The following is a 27,540-nucleotide window of genomic DNA, read 5'->3' on the forward strand; positions in this document are numbered from 1 at the left end:
TTAGTTGGCTTAAAACATAGTTTTATTATTATTTCCCCCAGTTTTTGGGGTTGAATGGGCTTGGCTGGACAGTTCCCCCAGGGGGGTCGCGTAGCTGCAGTGCCAAGTTGGCTATGGCGTCAGCTTGAGGCTCAGTCAGGTTGTCACGTCGGTGTGCCCCATTCCCATGCCGGCAGTTGATAGGAGCTATTGACTGGGATCCCAGCAGGGGTCTCTATGTTGCCTACATGTGGCCTTTCCATGTGACTTGAGCTCCACACAGCACAGCAGCTGCATTCCCAGAGAGAGTGGAAAAGAGCAAGCATTCCAAGAAATTCAGGCAGAAGTAGTAAGACCTCTTCTGACCCAGCCTTGAAGTCAGACAGTGTACCTTCCACCTCACTCTATTGGTCAAAAAGCAAGCTGCAGGGCCAGCCCAGATTCTGGGGAGAGGACCACACAAGGGCATGAATACTAGGAAGCATGTCCGTTGGAGGGCATCTGTGGAGATTGGCTTCCAAAAGGGGCATCAATATTTATGAGGATTTTGGGATGATATTAAGTTTTCAACTATAAATAACACTTTGGCTTTTTTGATAAAAATTAAAGTGAATGTCAATTTTAGAAAGTATACATCTTCAGAAAGCAACAAACTACTGTCTAGTTTACTCATTGATTAAGTGCCTACTATGTGCCAAACACTGTGCTAGGTCTTAAGGATACAGGGATAAATTAGACATGGACCTGTACCCCTAGAACTTAAAGTCTAGAGATTGCAGTGTAGAAACAAATAAAAAATCAAACACAAAAAAATTCCATAGAACCTGTTGGAGTGCAAAAGGAAGAGAGTTCGTTCTCCCTAACGTGGGGTGAAGGAATGTCAGGAAATGCTTCAGAGAGAAGGGACTTGTGAGGAGAATCTTGACAAATAAGTATAAATTCCAAAGTCCTTAGCATTTATTTGGAAGAAGAGTGAGGGTGGGGTGGGAGGAGCGTGAGGAACAAAGAGGGCATTCCAAACAGAGCAAGCCAGCAAAACAAAGGTGAGGAGGTGTCACCAGTACCTGCCCGAGTTGCTTAAAGATGTACGTAGGCTTAAAGGGTTGCTTGTTGCTTGGTTGCTTAAAGAGCTGCGTAACAAGTGCCATCAGCAGTCAACAGTTCCTCAAAGTTGTTTTTCAGGAGAATAACAGCCACCCACTGGCTTGAACTGTCTCAGACCAGTCCAAACCACACTGCAGTAACGACGCCTGTGCAGAAGAACGGGAAAATGTACAGAAGAAACTTTCGCCTCATTAGAACTCTACAAGCACCATCCCAGGAGGAGCTAAAGTCCTGTCAACATAACACACAATGTATGTGGAGGCGTGTGTCTGAACTGCATGTGTCAGCCCATGCCCATCTCTACATGGAATGACAAGGCTTCCCTCTTGCATATTCATCTCCTACCCCAAGTAAAAGGCACTCACTCCCCGTGCTCAGGGAGCTGTAGCTTTGTGAGATTCTTTCCTATGGTCTTCACTGTAGTTGCTGCATGCTGTAAATAAAATTTCTGCTCTGTGTGACAACTACTTCTAGTGTAGTTTGATTAACTCACTAAGGACAAGACTCACGTTGGTCTGGTGACAGAGGCACACCACATGTGCAAGATGCTGGAGGCAGTGCCAAGTGGCTAAGATGCAGAATTCACGGGGGGCTTATAGACACAGGCCTCCCTTGTGCACTATCCCACACAGATGTGTTTACTGTGATCCACAGATCATGTTTGTTTTTCTTTTTTACCTTCATAATGAACTATCACACAATGTTTTTAATTTTTTAAATTAGTTTCCAACATTTAACAAACAGAAAGTTTAACATAAAAAAAAGGTTAATTTGGCTGTACTGGGCCCAGATTCCTACCTGACAACAACTGGCTGGAGCCAAAGAATGTCCCCTTTAGAGGGCTTATGAACTCTCCAATCCACAACACCTCCATCTGGTCCCCACTGTTCCCTCCACTGTAGGCCTTTGAGTCTGAGACACACACCCTCCTCAAGAAAGCTAAGATGCATAGTTGAGGCAGGGGGGCAACTGACAATCTTTGATTAAGGTTTGATTGAGGTTTATGCTTAAGGTTTGAACTTCATCGTCTCACACGGGGGTGCTAGTGAAGTGTATTCAATAGGGAAGTGACATGATCAGATCTGCATCTTCCAAATCTGACCGTCAATAAAAGATTCACATGGAGAATGCCCTGAGAACCATGAACAGAAGCAATCAGGCAGGTGGAAAACTCTTCCAATCTTCCAGGTGAGTACTGGTAAAGTCTGATCTGGGGCAGTGGCAGAGGGGATGGAGTGAAGGGGGCCAAAACAAAAAGTATTAAGGAGTTGAAAATGTCACCAGTTAAATATGGAGAGTAGAGGGGGTGGAGGGAAGAGAGCCGATGACTCTCAGGTGTGAGGCTACAGTGATATTGAAGAAGAGCAAGTTTAAGGAAGAGATCACAACTCCAGCCTTGTCCATGTTGAGTTCTACTGCTTGAGGCTCAGCAAGGTGGGAGGCAGTGTGTACACGGGTCTGGAACTCAGAAGAGAGGTGAGAGCCAGAGGTGGAGATTAGGAATTCACTGGCTTACTGGCAGTTGAAGCCACAGAATCAATAAGACAGCCAAGCAAGAGCATGGGGAGTTAGAAGAGAGCTGAGGAAAGGGCCCTGAGGAATGCTGAATTTCCAGGACAGTCAGGGGAGGAGGAAAAGAGGAAGAGGAGAGAGGAGAGCCCGCTCCTTAAGAACTGAGGGAGGAGAGATTTCAAGGAGGAATCAGTCATCAGAATCAAAGACCACAGAGCGGTCGCCTGAGATGTGCCCTGCGTGTGACAGGAGGATGTCGTCAGAAGGCGTCCTTCACAGAGCATATCAGAAGAATGCCAGAGGTACAGGCTAGAATTCTGTGTGTGATCGATGTGGAAGATAACAGCCAAACAAAAGACATTGTGTTGTATTTAGGATTAAGGAAAAAAATATCAGAAAGTATTTCATAAAGGACGCTACCACGGGAGGAAGAGAGGCTTTAGAATTGATCCTTTTAACCAAGAGGAGTTTATACAGCCCTTTTATACCTTTTTCAACAACACACCTTAAAAAAGAAGATTAGCTAACATCCTGCTGGTTCATTTACACCAATTGGTTCAGTTTAAGAACCACCATTTATTTTCACCTCCTCAGACCATCAACCTAAAAACAAACTCCAGTATAAGGAGTCCAAAAGTGTATTTCTTCTTGGATTATAAACAAGTTTTACAGTAAAAGATTCTTATATTTCTCTCTTTTGTTGCAAAGAAAGTTCTGTGAAACAAAATGCAATTTGATTTGGGATTTACATTCTTATTCTTAGAAATCTAGCCAGCAAGGAAGAAAAAAATCTGGTTCTATTCTTAAAGGAGAGACATATTTTCTGATTTTATATTTTCCTTCTGAAAGAACATTTTTTTCTTGTTTAATTTTGCAAAGGATAATAGGATGAAAACCTGAGAAAGTAGAATTCCTGAATGCAGACCTTTCCACTGAAAAACTAGGCTGTGAGGGTGAAAGTGATATGGGGCTGGTTTTGGGGGTTGGGGGGGCTATTATTTTGGAGTATGTGTATGTGTGTGTGTGTATGTTTTAATATCAGAGAGAGTGGAGCTTTTCTTCGGGCTCTGAAGAAGCCAGGAGTGAAGACGAGACAGAAGAGAGAGAAATACTGGATGCTGCAGATTCCACAGAAGGGAAGGGTCTGTCTTGTCAAGGCCACATAATGTGATAGGTGTAGACAGATTCTCCTCTGTGAGGAAGGCCAGGCCACAGGCTGAGCCAGGGCACGAGGACTACTTCTTGAGGAGAGTGGGGAGGGGAGGGGAGGAAGAGAGAGAGGGGTAAAAGAAAAGACTGACAAGTGCACACAAGGCCCATCGAGGCAGCCATATTTACCTTCAACTTGCCCCATTTAAGAGAAAAGCTTTTAACTACCTTCTCTCTACATTGAATAAAAACAAAAGGAGAAAAATAAAAGAGAATAAGGAATGGCCAAAATGATATTTACTGTCCAGTTAAGAAGAGGGTGGGCTTATAATTATTCATTGACTTAATCATTCATTCAACAAATATTTCCTGAGTGGCTGTTATGAGCCAGGTGCTGGTCTAGATACTGCTAACGGTGATTAACGAAACAGACAAAGTTCTGCCTCACAGAGCACACACCCCCTAGTTCTCTCCACGTTTGCCAAGATAGTACTTGCTCAGATTTCTAAAAGGTGTTTGGTTGTTTTTACAAGCTTCCACTGCTATACAAAATGTACCAGCAACAGCCTCTCTTCCTAAAAAAGAGCTGAAGCACGAAGAGCAAGTGTGAACTACCTACACCCGAGGACAGGCTGGTTAACACTCATTCAGATGAAACTGGAAGGACGTCTCAGAAAAAGAATGCCATCACTCAGTTTGGGATTTGGCCTGGCCTCCAGATTTAACAGTCTCTGAAAGAATTAGTGTTTCTAATAATCCAGGCGACACATTATATTCAGAATGCGATTTTCCAACGGGGCACAAAACTACTTCTGGACTAAGAGGCAGACAGCTGCTCTAAAACCCATGCAAGGTCCCCCAGGTGTTTGCTGCGGAAGCTGAAAGGGGCAAAGGGATGTGGCCACATCCTTTCTGGTCAAGTTTCAGGATAAACAGATTTAAAGGACAGAACTGTAACCAGGATTTGGCCACCTTTGGAAGGAACGTGGCATTTGAACAACATCCTTCCCAGACTAAAAGCCACTCAGACACGGATCATCACTCCAGGCATTTGGCACGCTGGTTTATATTAGCAGCCAAATACATAATTGCCAGGAACTGGCCAAATCCACAGGGACACCAGTCACTTCTGAAGGCTGAAAAATGTTTGTAATATACCGTAATAAGCGTAAGCCTGGCTCATTTAATCAGATCTGAGTCCCACAGTGGGGATTTCTGCACAGGGGGAAGATGTTTACTGAAATCCCATTTTTTTCCATGGCCATCTCTCATTCCAGGAAGAAGAGAACTATGAACTGGTTGTCCTTGCCAGTTTCTGTTTTATATTCTAGGTCATTAATATGGGTGCTTATAACATACATGTTTCGAATTCATTCTGAATTCACTTCAGTATAAAGTGATAAAAATAATGCTATTTCTCCTTATTTTGGACTATATTGTAAATGAACTAAGTATTACTGAAAGATAGAGATTTAAGAGTATCAGACTCCTCTCCATTCCTGGCAAATTTCTCAAGTTGGCTTCCCCAAAACCAATGAGATGAGACAGGGAAGAGGTGTCTGTGAGAGGCTGCCTGACCCCAGGCTCTGGGCTCTCAGCAACCGGGACGGGTGAGGAGCCCCTTGAGAAGCCGGCCAGACTCTCTCCCAACACGAAGATGGAAACGAGCCAGCTGTTCAGGCTCTCTTCCTCAGATTCTTTTATGTAGAGCCTGGATTCCTAAGTTCAGAAATCTGATTTTCCCCAAAATTGATCCAGCTCCAGATAACTGTTTCATACCAAACAAACTCACTAGGAAATTATTTGAGCTCAGAAGGCAATTCATTCACTTTCAAGTAGCAATTTCATTCCACATGCTGCAGACGAGGAGACTGGAATTCTGGTGAGGTGCTTAGGTGACTAATCCTAGACGCCTGGGCTAACTGCAGAACTAGGACTTGAATCCAGGTCTTCTGACTTCAAAGCCCTTGCTCTTTCTGCTAGAGCATCGCCACCTCCTGGTGGGGCCCCGGCATGCAAGGGCAACAGGAGGCGACACAGCAGCTTCCAAGGAGCAGAGTGCACTGACGGAGGGGCAGGGCAGGCAACAGTGGGGCACACGCCGCGTGGAGAAAGCTGGCAGGGGACAGCAGAACCCGTGTGACTGAGGGTGCGAGCCAGAGTCCAGTTCCAAGGCAGGCCAGGGACGGGGGAACCAGTGAGAGATCCTTAAGGCCCCATTCAGAACTAAGATATGAACGAAACAGAAACTCTCAGGAACAGGGCAGAAGCCAGATTAGGAAAACTGGGCACAGGGCATGTCGGCTGGGCCCACCACCTCACGTGTTAACCTCCAACCGAGTTTTAGGGCACCCTACTCCAGCTCTTTCCATGTCCCTGTGAAAGGAAGAAACCAGCTAGGACCAGAGCACAGACCAGTCTGTAGGTGGAGCCAAGCGGCTACCAGCCGCGGGGATGAGAGGAAAAGCAGGGGCAGCGAACTCCACAGGTCACGGCAAGGCCAACACCAGCCTCCAGAGGCCAAAATGCTTTCCTACATATTCTATTTCTTGACTGTTCTAAAATGTGTTGTTGATTCTGTTCTACCTCTGGAAAACTTTCCTAAAGATTGCTTGAGAGAGGGTGACTATATAATTTAACACTCAAACCTGGACACTTTTGAAAGTAAAAGAGAGCTGTTAATAATTATGCCAGTACAACAGTGATAAACCAGGGCCAACTCAGGCCAACCTGGACGTGCAGTCACCATAGCTTGAGCCCAAGCACTCAGGACTCAGACATGTCTGGGCACAGCTGGCCGGAGGGTGAGTTACTCTCGCCAGAACTGTTTACAGGAGAGGCCAGAACACTCGTGGGAAGTAACTTACCCTAAGGGAAGAGAAAGTCAAAGGACACAAACTGGGTTCAGCATCACCAAGACAGACCCAGAAAGGAGGGATGGTTCTCTGAAGTGCCCAGTGTTGGCCACACGCAATGTCCTGGGATCCAGGACTTTAAAAAGCCAGTACAACTAAAAGCTGTTTCATTAGAATTTCAATGGGACATTGAAGATGCAAGGGTTAGCAAAATCCTGTGCCGGCAGCTTCAGCAGCGACAGAGAACTGGGGCCCTGCTGTCAGGGAGGGTGTCAGCACCCCCAGGGTCATCGGCACTGCTGCTGCTCCAGGCTTTGGCAGAGACCTGAGACATTACCCCAGCAAGGAGAACCAAAGACAGCACGTGTCTTGCTCTTGGATCTCAGAGCATACAGGAGGTCAGCCGTGAGAACTCACTGACCTACCTGAGGAATGGAGGTGGGTGCCATTTCACATAGTGGATAGAGAAAGAACCAGAGAAAGATTATTCCGTAAAGGGTAGTTATTGTGATTTTAATTTAGCCCAAGTTGGTGGCGCCTGGGGAACTTCAGTAATGTTGCTTCCATCACAGCGTGAAGTGCTCACTAATGTCATCTAAACTGGGGGACCTTCTTAATTTGGGGCCACTCATTTCATATCAGTAGTTTTATGGTCTAAAGTAGGCATATGCCCCAAAATATACACATTGCAATGACACGTACATTCATAAAGTTATGCAGAAAAATATTTACACATGGTAATTAATACATAATATAGAAACATTTCCCAAAAATTCCTAAAATTGTGAACTTATGTTACCTCTTAAAGAACAGCATCTACTGATTCTCTCTGATATCCAACTGATTGGTGTGAGTCTTTCAAGAATTTGAACTTAGATGCTGCTTTGAAATAAAACGACTCACTCAGCAAATGGCTAAAATGAAAAAGACAGGCAATACCAAATGCTGGCGAAGATGTTGACCCAGAATCCCAACACAGTGCCAGCGGGAGCAGGAATTTGTACAGCTTCTTTGGAAAACTGTTTGGCAGCATCGACTAGGGATGAACACACGTACTTCCAATCCTCAAATAGACCCAACAGCAGTGCACATGGGTGTTTACCAAAAGACGTGGACAAGAATGTTCACAGCAGCACTACTCCAAACAGCCCAGCACTGCAAACTACCCACTGGCTATCAACAGTAGATGGGATAAATAAATTATAGTATATTCAGACACTAGAACACCACCATGAGAATGGACAAGTCAACCACACACAACAACATGAATGAATCTCACAAACATAAAGTTGAGCAAAATAAGCCAGACACAAAAGATTCCATTTATATACAATTCACAAGCATGCGAAATCAGGCAACAGCATCAGAAGTCAGACAGAGGTAACCCTGGAGGGTGGGGGCTCGTGGTTGGAGACACAAAGGAGGCTTCTGGAGGCTGGTAATGTTCCATTTCTTGATCTGGGTGCTGGTTACGTGGGTATCAAATTTTATTGAGCTTATCATTTGTCACTTCTGACACATTCTACTAGTTAAACTGGTAAGGCCTGACCATACTCAAGAGGAGCATGTGGGATGAGTGAAATTTTTTTTTTTTTGAGGAAGACCAGCCCTCAGCTAACACCTGCTGCCAATCCTCCTCTTTTCACTGAGGAAGACTGGCCCTGAGCTAACATCCATGCCCATCTTCCTCTACTTTATATGTGGGATGCCTACCACAGCATGGCGTGCCAAGCAGTGCCATGTCCACACCTGGGATCCGAACAGGCGAATCCGGGGCCACTGAAGCAGAACATGCGCACTTAACCGCTGTGCCACCAGCCTGGACCATTGGGATGAGTGAAATTTTTATATCCTTCTCAATCATAAAATACAGCAGCATTTTAAATTTTAAATAAATTTAACAAATTTTACAATATACTCCAATTATCCAGTGCAAATTAGAACTCAGCCTCATTCTGGGGTAAAACAGAAAGCTTAGGAAGGTAAAGAAGAAACTCTGAGCACCAGCAAGCAAAGCAAACTGGACAAGGAAGATGCTCTAGGTTGGGCCCTGTTCCTTCCCAGACCAGTAACTGATCAGAGGAACAGGTACATTTATGGCTCAGTCCCAGTTACATGCCCAGCAAGACCCCATCAAAGGGAAAGGGGTAACCACCAAAGGGAGAAGCAGTGGGAACCACACACATGCCTGCTGCAGATGTCACATACTGTATCTGATGGTCATCACAAGAGAAATTCTCAAACTCGCATGTCAGGGACGAGCAACTACGTCCTCTCCAAGTTGCATCCAACTCTAAGATTCCAGTGTTCTCTCCCAACACACACGTCAAACCCATTAGTATTTTTAAACGTGGGTCTAGTTGTAAAACATACATCTAAGTGCAACTCCCGATGGCAGTCGTGTTTCATTTCTCTTTGAGCGTCTCTCAGAATACGCATGTGTCTGTGAACACGTGTTAATACTTTTCCCTCTTGTAGTTTGGGTGAGTCTCCACATTGTTTTGACCACATTCATTTCTGTTACCAGCCATGAGTCACACACCAAAGAATTAACTGAAGACTACAGGTGTGGCAGGCTCAATTTAAGCCCCCACGCCTCCTCTCAGGGGAGGATCTTGGGGATTAGAGAGAAACCAGGTTACTATGACGCCATTTAACCAGCTGGCTCGGCCAGAGGCCTTGTCAGTCTACCTGAGACCGTCCATAATGAAGGGACCAGGCCAAGCAAAGGAGAACGTTTTAGCATGATGAGGCCAGGACTCTTCCTTTGTAAGAAGTAGACTTAACATCGTGTTATTAAAAGAAATAGACATTTCTCTCATAGACTGTATATCAGGGATGGGCACCCTTTTTCTGGGAAGGGCCAGATAGTAAGTTTTTAGGCTCTGCAGGCCCACAGCCTCTGTGACAACAACTCCACTCTACCACTGGAGAGCAAACGCAGCCTCCAGCAACACTCACAGAAACGAGTGTGGCTGTGTTCCAATAAAACTGGGCAGAAACAACCCTGTGGGATTGCGCCCACAAGCCCTAGTCTGCCGACCCGGGGACTGGACCAAAAAAAAGCCTGCCTCACAGAGGTGAGACGCCTGTGTCTTGGGGAGTTAAAGAGAAAGCCAGGACACAGCCCTGCTGGTGGAGAGAACAATGCTCCCAGTTTCCCCCAGCCCTTCACCTCCTTCCCACAACAGGACTGGAGCACGGCCTCCCCTCTCTGTGGAGAATGTGCGCACATCCCGCTGAGGCTGGGGGGTGGGGCAGGATCTGCAAGACGGGGCTGGGATGGCATTGTTCTGAGGGGGAAGGTACGTCCTGAGGAAATGGAAGGGACACCTGGTGCTGCAGATTGAAGAGATGTGTGCAGACAACACTGGGAACAGGGGAAAGACGGCGAGAGTTAGGGAATGAGGGAGCGTCACACATCCTGAAGCCCACCTGGAGAGGACTTGTTCCCCTGTGTCATACAGAGGTAGGAATTAGCTCACCTAGAGCCCAATCTTTCTCTGGACCCTCTCTCAAATCCTTCAGAAAAGAAGCTCTTAAGCCTCCCACAAGACCCTGCTTCATTTCCCACCACTCTCTGCTTCACTCAATCAGCCTCACACTGGCCTCCTTGAACACACCAACACATTCCCACCTCAGGGCCTTTGCACCTCCTTACTCTGCAGACTGAAAACTCTTCCCATAAATATTCAAAGGTTCACGCTCTTCATTTGGATGTTTCACAAATGATGTCTCTTCAAAGATGCCTTCCTTGACTTTTCTATCTAGAATCTAGAATAGAATCAACAGGCTCCACCTAAGTTTTCTTCACAGCTTGTATCACTACCTGTCTACCCCAGCAGTATGTGAGCCCCATAAAGGCAGGGACTTTGTTTAGTTCATGCCAGTATTCCCAACACCTTGAATAGTACCTGGGTCACAGATGATGTTCAACACATATTTACTGAATGAATGGATGAATCAAGTCCGATGTGTTTGTGATGGCTAATTTTATATGTCAAACTGGCTGGACTATGGTGCCCAGATGTTTAGTCAAATGTTATTCTGGATGTTTCTGTGAGGGTGCTTTTCGATGAGAGTAACTTTTAAATCAGTGGGCTTTGAGTAAAGCAGACTCCCCTCCATAACGTGAGTGGGCCTCATGCACTCAGTCCAAGGCCTGGATAGGACAAAAGGCAAGAGGGCATTTGGCTGCCCATGGCCTTCAACCGTCACTTTCAGCATCGGCTCATCCCAGTTCTACAGCAGAACTCCAACGGCAGCTCTTTCCTGAATCCCCAGGCCCTCGCACCATCAGAGTTTGGACTCACTAAGCCTCGGCAATTAAGGAAGCCAATTCCTTAAAATAGATCTCTTCATGTATATATCATATTCTTTCTGTTTCTCTGGAGAACCCTGATTAATAGTCTCAAGTCAAACTGTGCCATCTTCTTTAGTAAGGAATTCTTCCTAAGAGCTCTATACCCACTGGTTTTCACAATGTGAGTCAGGGAGCTGAGACTTCTGCAGACTTCCGTCAGATCTGCAGGTAATGTTGCTCTAACCTCCTTCCCCATGGCCTGCCTAATGGGGACTGGAGAATGGGGGAGAAAATAAATACATTTTTTAAAGATTATAGACAATTACGTGGAAACACTGGCACTTAGAACCGTCTAGAGACTTTTCTCTTCCCTTCACACACCTATTGTGTTCATATTTAGTGACTAGGAAGGCTGATCTACATCCAACCTGTCTAGATCCCGGAATGGTAAAAACATAAAATGGCAAACATACAAGGTATGTTTATATTCTGGATTTTCAGCCGTTTCCATAGCATTTGCTTGACTAGATTTGACCATAATTATAAAGTCTGTATGATGTGGTGTGTTTTCATAAGACGCTCCAGGACAGTGCTCCTCCCATGCCTTAAAATATAAAAACAATTTGAGAAAACAAATTTCCCTACCCTGCTACCACTTCGAAATCCTGCCGTTAGAAAGCACTGCTTTCCAGCGTCCCCAAAGCGCTTTTGCCCGTCCGCCTCCCTGCCCTCCACGCTCCCAACCGGCGGGAGGAGGGCGCCCTCCCAGCCAATCAACGTTCAACAGGCCCGCCTCCGCGCGTCTTTCAAAGGCCTCCTAGCAACCAATGAGCGGTTAGAGGCCGAGTCGGAGCCCGGGGTTGGGGTAAAACCAGGGAGAGGGTCTGATTGGTTCCTAGGAGACGCCACGCCCACCTCGCGGAAGGATGAACCAATGAGCTGAGCTGCGGGGTGGGCTCGGCACCGGCGGAGGCTGAGACGCGGGTGCTGCTCAGGGAGGAGGTGGCCGGTCAGACGCGAGGCGGATAGCGATGAAGCCGGTGAGTCGGCCGAGGCTTGGAGGGGCGGAGCGGCAGAGGCGGGAGCGGCGCCGAGGCCAGCTCGTGGGCCCGGGGACAGCGTGGGCCTGGTGGGCCGTGACTCCCGAGTAACCGCCGTGAGTCGGGAGGTGGCGCTTCCCGGGATGGGCGAGGGCGCCGGCTGCGGAGGGCAGGGTCAGTGGCAGATGGGGGGAGATGGACGCTCGCTGTGCGCCTGTCGTGCGCTGGAGCTGTCGCCTGCAGGGTCCCTTGCGCCTCGTTACAGCCCTGCCAGAGCGGGCTGAGGCCCGTTCTACGGAGGAAACTGAGACAAAGAGAGCTTAGGTATCTGCCTGATACCCCAGTCCCAGAGGATGCGCGGGGTCCCTGCGCCCCCTTGGGAGCAGTCCTCACCGCCGACGGGAAAACTTCACGAAAGACGATTGCCAGTCCCTGCCTGTGGGTGTGACACCGCTATCGCCATCACCCAGGGCCACCTAGCCCTGCTTCCCTTTCCTTGGGGTTCAGAATCCCTGGGCCTGGGAGCGGAAACGTCCAGCCTGTTAGGACTTGCACACCTGGCTGGGAGAGCCTGAGGGAATAGGCCACACAAACTGAAAATCTTTAAAAACTGCTTTAAAGAGAAAGAAAAAAACAGAAGCGAGGGGCTGAAGTCCCACCTAACTCACATCACCTACCACCCGGGCTGACAACCTGTTGAAGAGCCTTCTCTTGAGTTGATAACAATACAAACAGATCTGAAGCCACTCAAATCCATCGCCTAAATTGGCTCTGTAATGTGATCTTGTAACAAACAAGACCATTATAGAATATAGCTGCAGAGCTAGAAAGGACAGTAGGGGGTTACACTTGCTAATCCCCATGCTTCCATGTGGAGGGACATCAGCTGTCCTCACTCTTGGCCTCCTTCTCCACTTGTCCACAGAAGGGGAAGAGTGAGTGATCTGATCACACAGTAGCTCAACCCTTTCTTCCCTTCTCTCTGCAGAGAGTACTTTCCGGGGGCTCTCTGCCACCCTGGAGAGCTGGGTTGTCCAGCCTGGGACTGGATGGATAGGTCCAATCCTGGAGTGAAGAACTGACAAGCCCACTTGACCACAACTTTCAAGCCACATCCTCCATTCAACGCTCAGTAATAAAACTAACGTGTTGATCTCCTTTTGCCTCTCCACTGTCTTCTCTTTCACTTGGTTCCAACTAGGGAGTAGAAGAAAGATGTGCTTTTTCTTTGTCCTAGTTTTATTGGTCCAACAGTCTTCCAGGTAAAAGTGCTGCCCACATGCAGGACTGAGTTCCTCCTGCTTAGATGAACATACATATTCCATCTCCATCTCCCTGTCTGATGAGTCACAGAGCTGGAGGCAGGTCTTTCACCTATACTCCATCCCCTCAAGCAAGCTACGTGGCTGTCTGTGGTTTTTTTTTGAGAAATAGGATAGGTAAAATGACTTCTCTAGCTTCGTCTCCTCTGTTCTGATATCCCAGTTGTGAATATACAAGCCTTTCTCCTCGTGCCTTATTTGCCTTAAATTCTTCCCTATCTGCCTAAAAACCTCCTGCTCATCCTCCCAAATCCAGCTACTGCGTCTCCTCTGGGAAGCTTTCTCCAGCTCCCTAAGCAGTCAGTCGCTGCCTTCTCTGCTCTAAAGTGCACAGCTTATGCTTCCATTTTAGCACTTGTATCTCTTCTGTCATCCATGCACACATCTCTCCAACTGTGCTGAAGGCAAGCTATTTATCTTATGGATTTTCGCGTCTCCAGAGTTTGGCAAATGAAGGTGTCCCAGAAATGTTTGTGAATGAATGAATAAATCTCCTCACTTTATAGTTGTGGAAAACTGAGATGTAGAATAAACTCAAGTAATTAATCCAAGACTATACGGTAAGTGGCAGAGTCAAGACCAGAAGCCAAGTTTCCTGGTTCCCAGTCCAACTCACTGTCCCCTTCCTAGTGCTCTATTAATAGGATGGTCAATAGCAGTCATTGATTATGGATATTGCTGATCTCTGATATTCCAGGCTGACTAAATTGCAGCCATGCATTCAGGGTATGTTTAAGCAAGGATCAGCTATACTAAGAGTATAAGTGAATATTCTTCTTTACAGTTATTTAACATAACTGATTTCTTTTGAAGCCTAGTTCAATGCAAAGAAGTGAGTTTGACTCATCAGATGAAGAGCCTATCGAAGATGAACAGACTCCAATTCAGATATCATGGTATGTTAACATTTCTGATCAAGCAGGAGCTAAAATATTTGATGTGTACATAATAATCTTTATATAGTCCACATACTGAAAATACTTAGTGATTCTCTTCTGCTGATTATATAATTCTTTTTTTTTTTATTGAGTTATTGATAGGTTACAATCTTGTGAAATTTCAATTGTACATTAATGTTTGTCAGTCATGTTGTAGGTGCACCACTTCACCCTTTGTGCCCACCCCCCACCCCACCTTTCCCCTGGTATCCACTAAACTGTTCTTGGTCCATAGTTTTGAATTCCTCATGTGAGTGGAGTCATACACAGATTATCTTTCTCTTGCTGGCTTATTTCACTTAACATAATTCTCTCAAGGTCCATCCATGTTATTGCAAATGGAATGATTTTGTTCTGTTTTGCAGCTGAGTAGTATTCCATTGTATATATGTACCACATCTTCTTTATCCATTCGTCTGTTGATGGGCACTTAGGTTGCTTCCACGTCTTGGCTATTGTAAACAGTGCTGCAATAAACATTGGGGTGCACAGGACTTTTGGGATTGCTGACTTCAGGCTCTTTGGATAAATACCCAGTAGTGGGATGGCTGGATCGTATGGTAGTTCTATTTTTAGTTTTTTGAGGAATCTCCATTGATTATATAATTCTAATCTTTAAAGGATCTAACTCCATTGAGAAAACCGTAGTAGACACAAGTGCGTAAGGAGTTGAGAAGTTGAGATAGGATTGGAATAATCTCCCATTTAGTACTAAAATGTCCTTATTCTTTTCCAACAAAAGAATTGTGTACCAAACATAGCATGAGACGTTTAATCATTTATCAAGTCAAATCCTAGAGCGACTTACCACAGGAATGCATTTACCCGCAGAGCCTGTTTAAGATAAAAGCCACATTACCATAGATACAATCACAAAAACAGAAGTTTCTATATAAAATCAACTTGCACATCTTGGCAGTGACTTATGGCTACACTGGAGTCTCTGCAACCAGCAATCAAATGCTTTCTCTTACCCCTATAAATAATCTCTCTCTTTAACAAAGCACCATTCCCTACTGTAGGCAGAGAAAAAAGAGCGGAAGTGTTCTTGTCCCTAAAGTTCTTTTGTTTTGCCATCAAATAGCAGTTTTCTTTCATTTCCCCTTCTCACCCTCCCTTTTAAACTGAAAAATGCATCTAATTCTCAGTCAGCTGGTGCGCATGCGACGTCCCTGTTCTCCTCTGCGCTCATCTCTGTCCTGCACACAAGGTGAGCCTCTGCCCCTCTGTCCCTGAGTACCGCAAAGGGCCTGGATTTCTTGAAATTACTTCTTTTTAGCCAAAATCCATTACAGCAAAGAATGGATGGCCTGTGCTTTTTATTATATGAAATTTATATTTGTGTAGGAAAGTCCTACAAAGAAATCTTAAAATAGTAATGTAGAATGAATGCTGGGGATGAAATTGTCAGTTGGTCATTTTCCAGCTTATTTACCTAAGGTTACTAATACAAATATCTCAGGACATACCACAGGGTACCTTAAGTACAATTTATACTAGCTCTAGGCAATCTAGGCATCATGATGTTTAAGGGCAGAATAAATTAACTTGCCATTTTTAAGACTTCAATTGTAACAATGCACGTAAGTCCCTGTTTTAAAACTTTCAGTCTTTCTAGGCCTTTTTGTGACCAACACATTGATATTTAACTATGAATTTTTGTTTTATCACTACTGTAAAACTTTAAAACACCCTATTCAGTGGCAAGTGCACATTTGGTTAAATTGAATTTCCATTTATAACTCTTTTCAAACTGAACCAAACTTGATAAAGTGATTTTCTTTTCAGGCTGCCCCTGTCACGAGTGAATTGCTCTCAGTTTCTTGGTTTATGCGCTCTTCCAGGTGGGTACCACTACAGTCGGCTTCCTCTTGATATATTTGAAATCACTTTTTGTAGCTCACACATCATTCTCTGTACTGAGCAGCAAGAGAATTTCGTAGACCGTCAGCACTGGGGAGCTCACTTTTGGAAGCCCCCCCTGGAGGGCTCTCGGTAGAGGAGCATAACTCCGCTCTCCCCCCAACATCCGCATGCACAGTTCTGTACTTTGACCTCTCTTCATAAAACGTGACCACGGGCTCAGTGCGAGGCTCAGGACCACAGCCAGGTACTGGTTACAGAAAGGAAACGGAAGAAAGAATCCTTGCTTAGGAGTTTCTTCAGCTGGGATCTATGAAGCCCTAGAATTATATTCTTAGAAGATAAGAAATTGAAATTCACATTCAAAATGGAATTGAAGCATATAAATGATCATGTGGAACAAGTTTCTACAGTACTATATATATGATTAAATATACTTGTTATCTATGACCAAAAACTGACCTTTTCACTTGCCTCACTACTTACAGGTTGTAAATTTAAAGATGTTAGAAGAAATATCCAAAAAGATACAGGTAGGTACAATATGAGACAACCATATTAAGATTTTTTAAAAATAATACTTAAAATCTCTTTGTCAAAAAGAACAAACTGTAGTCTTGTCTCAATTTTCCAAATAAATATTCGATATTTCATAAAGCTTCACACTATAGACTTATTCTCACATGTGAAGAGGTATTTGTCAAGTGCCCAGAGAACTCATCATTTACTGAACATGGCACAGCTTTTCACTGATTAAGTTGGAGGGAGAAAAATAGAAAACTGACATTGCGCTGCCCAGATCTTTGAAGATACTGTTCTTTACAGACTTGACGGTGGTAGTAGAAATTCACTGAGCTGGGAGCCCAGAGGTAGTAGTGAAATTGTCCATCCTGGATAGAAAATTTAGAAAGCCAGCTTCTAGGTGGGAAAGGTGGAATAGGGTCTGACCTCACATGCCCAAGGATGCTCATACGACTGTCGCCTCAAGTCTAATCATCCTACAAATACCCTGATAATCCACCTCCATTTAGAATTTACAGATTGCATAATGCCAACAAATTTGGATTTTCAAAATATTTTATTCTGCTTGGCCTGGATTATCTCAAGCCTAATAGTCCTACCAATGTCCTTATAATACACCAAAATAAAAATGTACATATTGCTTGATTCTGACCAGTACGGATTTTGTAAGTCTTAATGTTTTTTCCTGGTTGTTCTGGAATACTTATTTGCTAATGTAGTTTCTTTAATTTATTTCTTACCTACCAAAAAAGACTTAAAGAAGCTAATAGATTAGTTGACCCTTGCAGTATTTGTAAAGATTTTCTGCTTTAGAGATACCCACCATGGTAGGAAATTTCCATTTGGATAACATTTAAGTCATAAGCAAAATATAATTGAAAGCACTGGTTCAAGAACCAGTCTCGTGTATTTTGGAAAGCCCTATTCAGTTAGTATCTTCTATAAAAGGGGGTCCCAATTTTCTACCAAAGCTTTTCTTCCATTGAAATCTTAAATGGAAACCAGTATACAAAACAGATGAGAATGTTTGATGGGGGCACTAGAATCCCCCTGCGGCACTTCCTGTGGTTCCGCAGAGCCCTTGCTAAGGACGCTGAAATCTACTCTGTAATAGAAGTTATCCAGTGTGTACGAGAGGCTAATAGAAAATTACCTACTCTCTTAAAAATGGTCAAGTATGTTAACTACAGGTTAAATCCTTTTACAAGTACGAAAATATAACAGTATTATCTGGAGCAGCACTATCCAACAGAAGGACATTGGGAGCCAAAAATAGAAGCCATATGTATAATTTTACATTTTCTAGTTGCCACATTAAAAAAGTAAAAACAGGTAAAATTAATTTTAATAATGTATCTTATTTAACCTAATATAGCCTAAATAGTATCATTTCAACAGGTTTTAAGTGTAAAACAAATTATTAATAAGATAGGGGTTTTTTGATACTTAGTCTTTGAAATCATACATGTATTTTACACTTACAATACCTCTCAGTGCGGACCAGCCAGATTTCAACTGCGGGTCTAGAGATTCCTGGTAAAAGGCGCTTTATACACAAATAGCTAAATGTCCTCAGATCTAAAGGATGGGGAAGAAGGGGCCTCAGATCAGCCCAAATTAGTTACTCATTTGGCACCAAATGCTCCATAGTGAATCTTGCCACCAGGAAGTTCCAGCGCATAGAATGGTCTGTAGAACTATTGCTTGGTTCACCTCAGCACAGTGAAATTAGCTGTCACGTCATTGAGACAGTTAATGCTCTATTTCCTAGAAACCTAGTCCGTTAAGTTGAGTACGTCATGGTGTGATGCAGTACAGACACGAGGGGGAGCGCGAGCTCTGGCAGCGCGGGCGGGCTGCGCATGTCACGGGCAGTGCTTGGGGAACCCGAGGCAGCAGAGGGAGGACCACAGCGACATGCTTGATTCTTGAGAAGAAAACAGAAAAAATGTGTTATCATTGCTTCTCAAGAGTTTATTTTGAAATATTAGGTGTTTTTAAATTTATTTTAAAGGAGTATTTATTGTAAAAAAAATTTTTTTCAAGAACAGCAATATAATTGACTCCTCTTAAAATTCAATAAAAAGCATTTTGACTTATAAAGTCAGGTTTAATTTTAACCACCGTTTGATTCAGATGTTTCTTTTTTTTCTTCTGTTTTTTCTTTTTTTGTGTGTGAGGAAGATTGGCCCTGAGCTAACATCTTTGCCAGTCTTCCTCTTTTTGCTTGAAGAAGATTGGCCCTGAGCTAACATCTGTGCCCATCTTCCTCTATTTTGTATGTGGGATGGCTGCCACAGCATGGCTTGATGAGTGGAGCAGGTCCACACCCGGGATCCAAACCCACGAACCCTGGGCCGCTGAAGCGGAGCATGCAACTTAACCACGACACTACTGGGCTGGCCCACAGGTGTTTCTAATTCCTGTTTTGTACTTAGTGACTTGGCTTTTGCCCTAGTTTGAAGACAGATCAGTACTATTTTAGATTATCAATAGGCACTTTAAATTTATAGATTATCATTTGTTATTTACTTAATTTAAGAAGTTTAACTCCATATTCTCCCTCTTGACCATATTTAAATTTGTAATGTTTTGTGTGTGTGTGTCCGTGTGTATCTTGGTCTCTTGGCAGAAGAACTAAAGAGCCATGGTATACAAGACATATTTGTCTTCTGCACCAGAGGAGAACTATCAAAGTATAGAGTTCCAAACCTTTTGGACCTCTACCATCAGTACGGAATTATCACTCATCATCATCCAATCCCACATGGAGGGACTCCTGACGTAGCCAGCTGCTGTGCAATAATGGAGGAGCTTGCGATCTGCCTTAAAAATAACCGAAAAACCTTAATACAGTACGTGCTCCTTTTCTCCACAGATTACATGAGCAATGTCCCAAAGTGATTTCTCGAATTGTTGCCTCCTTATTCACGTATGACCTACCTCACAGTCTGTTGTGAGGATTAAAGGAGATAATGCGTAAAAAGTACTAGTGTGATGCCTGGCGCAGGGCAAGCACTCAGAGACTTGCCGCTAGGACTTTGAAGAGTAAGAACAACACATGAGTAGATGTGGAAATTTCTAGAAAAGAGTACCAGGCTTTGTCTTCTTTGCTGTTGTCTTAGATCTTTACTAATAATTTTGGGACCCTCTCCCTCCCAAAAAGGTGGAAGCATCGTTCTTGTTATAACAACGCCTGACTTACTGGTCAGTCTCTAAGGGGCTTAGTTGCTTCCAACAGCAAGAAAGTCAACTTTTTAAAAATTAGCAGCAAAAAGATCATCCGCAAGCAATGAGCAATCCTTAAAACATGACTTGAAAATTATATTTGATGATATGAATTTGCTACCAGAATGAAAGAGGGACTCTTATTGTTTATCAATGGCTATACACAGCTGCTGGTATGAAAGTGTAAAACAAAAGAAAATGACTGAAGGCAGAAAAATGAGGAAAGAGAAAAGTAGCTTAGAAAAAGGAAGAAGAGAGTACAGTCAGCAGTAGACAGGAGCAATGCAAAGATGAGAAGCGGTGCTGTGGAAATCGCAGTAGATGCTCTGCTGGGGTGAGGCGCACAGCAGAGAGCCAGCCACAGGGAGAAAGGTAGTCCTCTGTGCTTCTTGCACTTCTGTATACTAGTAAGCTGCTTAATCCGTTCCGGAACAAGATGGAGTATTATACAGTTTGATACCGCAAAAGCTCTAAGGTCCCTAAGGTCATTGCTTTGAGCTAGAACGTGCAAACTGTACCAATAACCAAGTGTCTCAGGGCACCAGGGGAAAGGGAAGCCCAGCCAGCTTCTCTCCTGCATCCTACAGCTCAGAGGCCTCATGCCAGTAGCTGCTGTTCAGAGAACCAACCACCTAATACAGGGGTTTCTGGGGACACCTGTTTGTGGCCAAACCGAACTCAGATAACAGAGATCTGCAGCCTGCAGAGTTGGGAATAAAGAGCTAGAAGCCATCCTACATGCTAGTTTCCAACTTTACAGAAAAACATGATCTCTCATCTAGTACTAATTGTAAAAGCAAAATTTTAAAATACATACAGTTGCCTATGCTAAATTTTCTGATAAGTCTAAGAAAAACAGCATTCGGTAGATAGATGCAACTAACAAAAAATATTTTCCAGTTTTTTAGACCCATTTTTCTAACCAATTCTGAGATTATTTTTCCAAATAAATCTTTGAAAGCAGTCTCTACTGAAAAGTTTCTAGAGATTAAACAAGCTCAGTTTAGTGAAGCTTAACAAATTCTACTGTAGCAGGTTCTAGTAAGTTCTAGCAAACCAATGCTCTGATGTTTGAACAGAATACAAACAGGATCAAAGGTGGATGAGCGGCCTTGCGTATGTCGAATGCTTCAGGGTCCCATAAAATAAAGCATCTGAGGACTGGAAATGTTCATTATCCTAGAGCTTCCAAGAGTGTCCCTACAGTGACGAATGTTTGTGTGGACACAGTTTTCTATCCATTCTGCCACCTTTGATGCCCACATTGCTGGAAGCTCTAGAGTTTATCCCTCAGAAATGGGGTCTGGTAAATTTTTGCCCTGTCCTATTGTCTCCCGCTGCTGTCTCCTTTATGAAATCGGTGGGCACTGCTCACCTCCTGTGTTAGACCATTTCCCAGGGCTGCTGTACCAGAGCACCACAAACCGGGTGGCTTATCCAACAGGACTTATTCTCTCCCAGTGCTGGAGGCTGGAAGTCCGAGATCCAGGTGTCAGCAGGGCCACACTCGCTTTGAGACTCTGGGCAGAATCGTCCCTTGCTTCTCCCCAGCTTCCGGTGGTGGCCGTCCCTCCTCGGTGTCCTTGGCTTGCAGCTGCATCACTCCAGTCTCTGCCTCTGTCGTCACATGGTTCTCCCTGTGTGTCTCTTCACTTGGCATTTTCCTCTTCTTATAAGGACAACAGTCACAGCGGATTAGGGCCCACCCGAATGACCGCATCCTAACTTGATTACACTGCAAAGACGCTGTTTCCAAATCAGGTCACATCCACAGCCACTGGGGGGGAGGACTTCAGCATGTCTTTTGGGGACAGAACTCAATCCATAACACCTACTGTGTACCCAACAGTAAATACAGAACACACACTCTGAGGCTCAGTCCCCACCCTCAAGGAACCCACAGCTGACACTCATGTAAGTGCAGTAAGACTCGCACAGGGTGTGCACGAGGCAGCACACAGGACAGCAAGTGTCTGTGCATGCACAAAGGCATCTCAGGGAATGAAATTTGAGCTGAGTTTTGAAAGACAAGTAGGAATCAATCAGACAGAGGAGGAAAGATACGAGTGGCAAAAGGTGTAAGGCAGTACGAATCTTGCAGAAGCCACTGAAGTATTCTGCCTTCTCTGCCCTTATGCGGTAGGTCCTCAGCTCTGAAACAGGCCTACATCTGGGACACTGTAGAAAGCAAGTTCACGAACACTCCAGGAGTCAGTACCAGTTTGGTCCTCTGTCTCACATCCTATCACAAGACAGTATCTGCAGCTTCATCTACCAGACAGTAATTGGTGTTCACGATACGTGACAGCACCAAGTTAGGTTCAGTATACCCTCAAAGAAAGTTAGGAAGTGTGTAATACAATTTTTTAGGATCTTTGAAAATGATTAAAATGAATGGCTTTGCTGCTTCATTCTTCAGGAAAATTCAGCTATGCAGAACTGCTAATTTCACGATGATAGCAGCTAACGTTCATTTACCTCTTACTCCAGGCCAAGCCCTAGGCCCTTGGCGAATGTTACCTCACTCAGACCTCCCTAGCATGCAGGTCTTGTTGCTGTCACCATTCATAGTTGAAAAGGTTAAACAACTTGCTTAGGTTTCCACATCTAACAATGACAGATCCAGGATTCAACCCAGGTAGTGGGGCTCCAGAGCCGAGGCCCTGAACCTCTGTGACACGCTGCCTCTGTACTCTTTCTGGATAAATCGAGTTCTAAGACAGCACTTGTCTCATAACCACCACCATTTTGTTTAGGCAGAGGAAAGTCATCAAAGTTGGCAGATGGTAAAAAGAGTCTGATTTCTGTGTATTTAGTAACACGTTCCACTTCTCAGGTGTGGATCCTGGCGTTTAAAGAGGTCAGTGAAAAGGCCCCGCTACCTCACCCTAGAGGCGCCTGGATACCTCCCAGCGAGGAAGTCAGCACACTCTGCTCTTGACTGATTCGGAAATCCTTATTAATCTCCGTGTGCGAGGCACTGTGCTCAGCACTAGAGTTAGAAATAGATGGCAGAAAGAGCAAGTCTTTAGTTGCAATGTCAGGATGGAATGAAAATGCACAAACTTCAGAACTCTTCTTCCCTTGCAGCTGCTATGGAGGACTTGGGAGATCCTGTCTTGGTAAGAAATATATTTTCATTATTCAGTATTTTTTTTTAACCTCGAAGTAGGCCAATTCCTGTTTCTGGGCCATATGCTCACCTTGTATGAAAATGAAACAAAACACAACATAAGTCTGCTAAGAACCAAGAATTACTAAAGGCCCTAAATTTACTGTTCCTTAGAAAACTTGGGTGGGAGTGGGAGGTATTTTCAGCATTATTTTGGGGGGTTCTGGAAAACACAATTTACAAGTCTTAGCACCTGCATTCTTGTGTTTTGTTTTCTAATATTCTCCAGATGCAGGTGTTATGACACTGACAGTAACTTCTGAATAATATTCATGGGTAACAGAAGTATGAAAACCAAAGTTTAATGACCAAATGCTAACTTTTTTTAAAAGATGTGTTAGGAAAAAAAACAGTTAATGAAATGGGACACTGAAGTAACAATTATTCTTTTTAGTGTTAGCCAGCAGTGAAATTAAACACTTTTGTGTTTCAAAGGGCACTATCAAAGTGAAAAGACAACCCACAGCGTGTGAAAAATATTTACAAAACATGGGGGCTCATCTAGAATATACAAAGATCATTTACCACTCAATAATACAAAGACAAAAACCCAATTAAAACATGGGCAAAGGATCTGAATAGATGTTTCTCCAAACAAAATATGCAAATGACCAATAAGCACATGAAAAGACGCTCAACATTAGCCATCAGGGAAATGCAAATCAAAATCACAATGAGAAACCACCTACCACCCATTAGGATGGCTACTATCCAAAAAATGGAAAATAAGTGTTGGTGAGGATGGGGAGAAACGAACCCTCAGACACTGCTGGTGGGAGTGCAAACTGGTGCCGCCGCTGTGAAAAACAGTCTGGCAGCACTTCAAACAGTTACACGCGGACGTCCCATTTGACCGACAATTTCACTCCTAGGTATACACTGAAAAGAAATGAAAATGTCCACACAAAAACTTGTACACAAATGTGTATAGCAGCACTATTCATAATAGCCAAACAATGGAAACACGCTTAATGTCCATCGACTGACAAATGGATTAACAAAATGTGTATCCATACAATGGAATAGTATTCATCCATAAAAAAGAATGAAGTACACATATGTGCCACAATATCTATGAATCTTGAACACATTTACTGAGTGAAAGAAGCCAGTCACAAGACCACATGTGATTCCACTTAGATGAAATGTCCAGGACAGGCAAGTCCACAGAGACAGAAAGTAGATTAGTGGCTGCCTAGGGAGGGTGATGGGGTGCTAGGAAACACACGGTTCCTTTCTGAGGTGAGGAAAATGTTCTAAAACTGGTGATGGCTGCACGTGTCTGTAAATACACCAGAAGCCACTGAATTGTACGCTTTAAATGAATGAATGGTATGGTATATGAATTATAACTCAATAAAGCTGTTTAAAACAATGAAGCCAGTGTTAAACTTTCAATCAACTACAGACATTTAAAATCATAATTTAACTGTGAAAAACATACTAAAAGGCCTGTCTTTTAATTCATTTTGAACAATTACACCAAACTCATCTTCTGCACCAAAGAAGTCTAAATAAATATAAAATGCTCTCCCCTATCATTATTTATTAATATCCTGTTTTCCTGTCACGTTCTATTAGTAGCCGCTTGTCTCCTACTTTACCTGTCTGACACAGTGTCACCGCAGCAAGCCATAGACAGCCTGAGGGGCCTGAGAGGATCTGGAGCGATACAGACCATAAAGGTGAGGGGGCTGACTGTTCTCGCGTGGTTGTGAGGGGCAGACCGTCACAAATACAGTGATACATCATCGAGAGGACGGTGAAAGTCCAGAGCGTTCTATTATTCATAGATCACCTGTCTATATTTTGATTTTTTTTAGTTTACATTTAAATATAACCTGGATGTCTGAAAAATTTCAGTGTTTCAAACAAAATAATGAAAAAAATTGCAACTTTCCGGTTTCCTCTTCCAGATCTACGAATGTTCAGATTTCTCCCATTCGGTTCTTGGAATGGATCCTCTCACTTGGAAAAGTGAGATGGTTACTAAAAACTTGGTAGTTTCTTGGGTAGATTTTTTTTTTTTTTTTTTTTAAACTTAAGTTTTTTTTTTTTTTTTTTTTTTTTTTTTTTTATTTTTTCCTTTTTCTCCCCAAAGCCCCCCGGTACATAGTTGTGTATTCTTCGTTGTGGGTTCCTCTAGTTGTGGCATGTGGGACGCTGCCTCAGCGTGGTCTGACGAGCAGTGCCATGTCCGCGCCCAGGATTCGAACCGACGAAACACTGGGCCGCCTGCAGCGGAGCGCGCGAACTTAACCACTCGGCCACGGGGCCAGCCGCATTTCTTGGGTAGATTTTTGGCCAAAAATATCTAATAAATATCCTATATCACCAAAATATTTAATAAAGATAGATGAATGACTGTCATACAAAAAAAATGTAAAGTTGGGGCCGGCCCAGTGGCGCAGCAGTTAAGTTCACATGTTCCACTTCTCAGTGGCCCGGGGGTCACTGGTTCGGATCCTGGGTGTGGACATGGCACTGCTTGGCACGCCATGCTGTGGTAGGCGTCCCATGTATAAAGTAGAAGAAGATGGGCATGGATGTTCGCTCAGGGCCAGGCTTCCTCAGCAAAAAAAGAGGAGGACTGGCAGTAGTTAGCTCAGGGCTAATCTTCCTCAAAAAAAAAAAGTAAAGCAATGCCAATTATCCTTAGCTGTACATAACCAGTGACGCCTTCCATATTTACTTTCCCCTTAACACTTAAAAACGCTGCACAGCAAGGCCCTAAGGATGTCATTGTGTATTAATCATGTTACCGAAAAGACTGCAGATTTTACTTATTTGTGGCTCTAACATGCCTCCCTTCCCCAAGCACCTGTCTTACCTTCAGGACTGACTCAGAGGGGTGGGCACTCAAGAATCCTGGCCTTTAGGCAGCTCCCTACGGTTAAGTCCATCTTCCCAGAGTTCGGGGTCTAACCAAGTGTCATGTACCTGAATTATAACTGATAAACTCACCAAGCAGCCTGATTCTCAGGGTTAAATAAAGTCATTCACAAAACCATCCATACAGGATCCACTTCATGGTACGGGTTCTGGAAACAGAGAGCTCCCCTTATTATCTGTTAAAATCAAATGATGCTTTAAAATCATGATGTTCTCGAGGCTCTCTTTGAAACAAACACATGGTCAAACATATGTATATATGTATGTATATGCATGTTTTACATCTTTAATCTTGAGAGAATTAAGCCTACATTAATGTGGGCTGTCAATTTGTCACCTCAGCATTCTGTGGCAAACAGGCTTTTCCCATCTCTGTCCTGATGCAGTATGCAATTTCAACTTCTCAATGATGATATGAAATGAGATTACTGGCAGAGTAAGAATATTCTCTGGGAACCTATTAAAACTCCAAAGGAATTACTTAAAGCTTTTTTTAATTTTTGCTTATCTGTTAAGATTAGTGATTTTATTTTAATATTATCTACTATGAAAATTGTTCCAAATGGATGTCATCACAAAAAACACAAAAGTGGGCTTCTATAATCTAAGAAATAGGTTTTCTTGAATGTACCACCGTTAACTGCTACAGAAAGTGCCCTCTCCTTTCCCACTTACCCCCCAGGGGAAAATACATTAGCAAGAAGAATGCCATCATTTAGGGTTTTTTTTTTTGAGGAAGATTAGCCCCAAGCAACATCTGCTGCCAATCCTCCTCTTTTTGCTGAGGAAGACTGGCCCTGAGCTAACAGCCATGCCCGTCTTCCTCTACTTTATATGTGGGATGCCTGCCACAGCATGGCTTGACAAGCGGTGCGTAGGTCCGCACCAGCGAACCCTGGGCCGCCAAAGTGGAGTGTGCAAACTTAACTGCTGCGCCACCGGGGCGGCCCCATTCATGTAGTTATTTTTCATCTTATTTGCTCCTGCCAGTAAAGGGAGAAAGGATTTTGCCGATTTATAAAACATTCACCTGTATTTCATGCTACCTTCTGATTTCTAGAGATTTTTAAAGCAATAGTTTTTCACACTATATGGAGCTTTATTGAGAAAACTTCCCTGACGCAAATGCTTCCTTACCCAGAAGGATGTAGAACTGTTCTGACCAAATACTGATTCCTGATACCTAGTAGTATTGTGAGGACTCTGGTACCTGGTTTTCTACCATGTATTTCAATGTGTCTTTACTTTTTTCAGCAATATAATTATCTTCATGAGTTCCGGGAGAAACTAGCTGCACATCTATCATCAAGAGACTCACGATCAAGATCTGTATCTAGATAAAAAAAGAATTCCAAATAGCATATATATATGACCATGTCTGAAATTTAAGTCTTCTAACATAATCTGTATTGAAATGAAACTACTAGTGTTATCACCTTGAATGTAAATGTGTATGTGCAGACATTCCTAAAGCTTTTATTGACAAATTTCACTGTGTCTCTTTCATCTCTTAAAGGACAGAGAAAAACTGCTATACAATTTTCCTTTTTAGAAATGCACTGGCTGCTCTGGTATATTTTACCTGGAGGTAACACTGAAAAAAGCATATGGAAAAGTATTTAACTGCGTATTTTTATTGACCACACTTTACCTCATTTTAA

At 43.6% G+C, this 27,540-nt stretch overlaps 1 protein-coding gene and 1 long non-coding RNA gene across 5 annotated transcripts; one reads left to right on the forward strand and one right to left on the reverse strand.

Moving 5' to 3' along the window:
• Window positions 1–11,671, reverse strand: LOC103554096 (uncharacterized). The gene is made up of 3 exons (XR_545628.2): window positions 11,548–11,671; window positions 1,044–1,229; window positions 1–270 (listed from the first exon to the last, which is right to left on the reverse strand). It is a non-coding gene; the product is annotated as an uncharacterized lncRNA (long non-coding RNA).
• Window positions 10,860–27,366, forward strand: CDKN3 (cyclin dependent kinase inhibitor 3). Of its 4 annotated transcripts, XM_070594181.1 has the most exons (10): window positions 10,860–11,130; window positions 11,303–11,942; window positions 14,078–14,160; window positions 15,351–15,412; window positions 15,991–16,046; window positions 16,554–16,598; window positions 19,220–19,442; window positions 22,906–22,937; window positions 24,569–24,672; window positions 27,134–27,366. In XM_070594181.1, exons 3-10 carry the CDS (start codon window positions 14,158–14,160, stop codon window positions 27,218–27,220), a joined length of 612 nt encoding a protein of 203 aa, XP_070450282.1. In that variant the 5' UTR covers window positions 10,860–11,130; window positions 11,303–11,942; window positions 14,078–14,157; the 3' UTR covers window positions 27,221–27,366. The 4 variants fall into 4 exon arrangements, with proteins under 4 accessions (XP_070450282.1, XP_008523167.1, XP_070450281.1 ...); XM_070594182.1 differs by lacking the exons at window positions 10,860–11,130; window positions 11,303–11,942 and adding an exon at window positions 11,945–12,058; XM_008524945.2 differs by lacking the exons at window positions 10,860–11,130; window positions 15,351–15,412 and having other exon boundaries at window positions 11,674–11,942.
• The last annotated feature ends 174 nt before the right edge of the window (window positions 27,367–27,540 follow it).

This window comes from Equus przewalskii, chromosome 25, assembly GCF_037783145.1.
Source record: "Equus przewalskii isolate Varuska chromosome 25, EquPr2, whole genome shotgun sequence".
Taxonomy (NCBI): Eukaryota; Metazoa; Chordata; class Mammalia; order Perissodactyla; family Equidae; genus Equus; species Equus przewalskii.

Bases quoted from the DNA above. Each gene is read 5' to 3' on its own strand.
- CDKN3 (XM_008524945.2), top strand. The intron at 16,047-16,553 runs GTGGGTACCACT...CACTACTTACAG, and splicing joins TGGTTTATGCGCTCTTCCAG to GTTGTAAATTTAAAGATGTT. The intron at 16,599-19,219 runs GTAGGTACAATA...GTCTCTTGGCAG, and splicing joins AAATATCCAAAAAGATACAG to AAGAACTAAAGAGCCATGGT.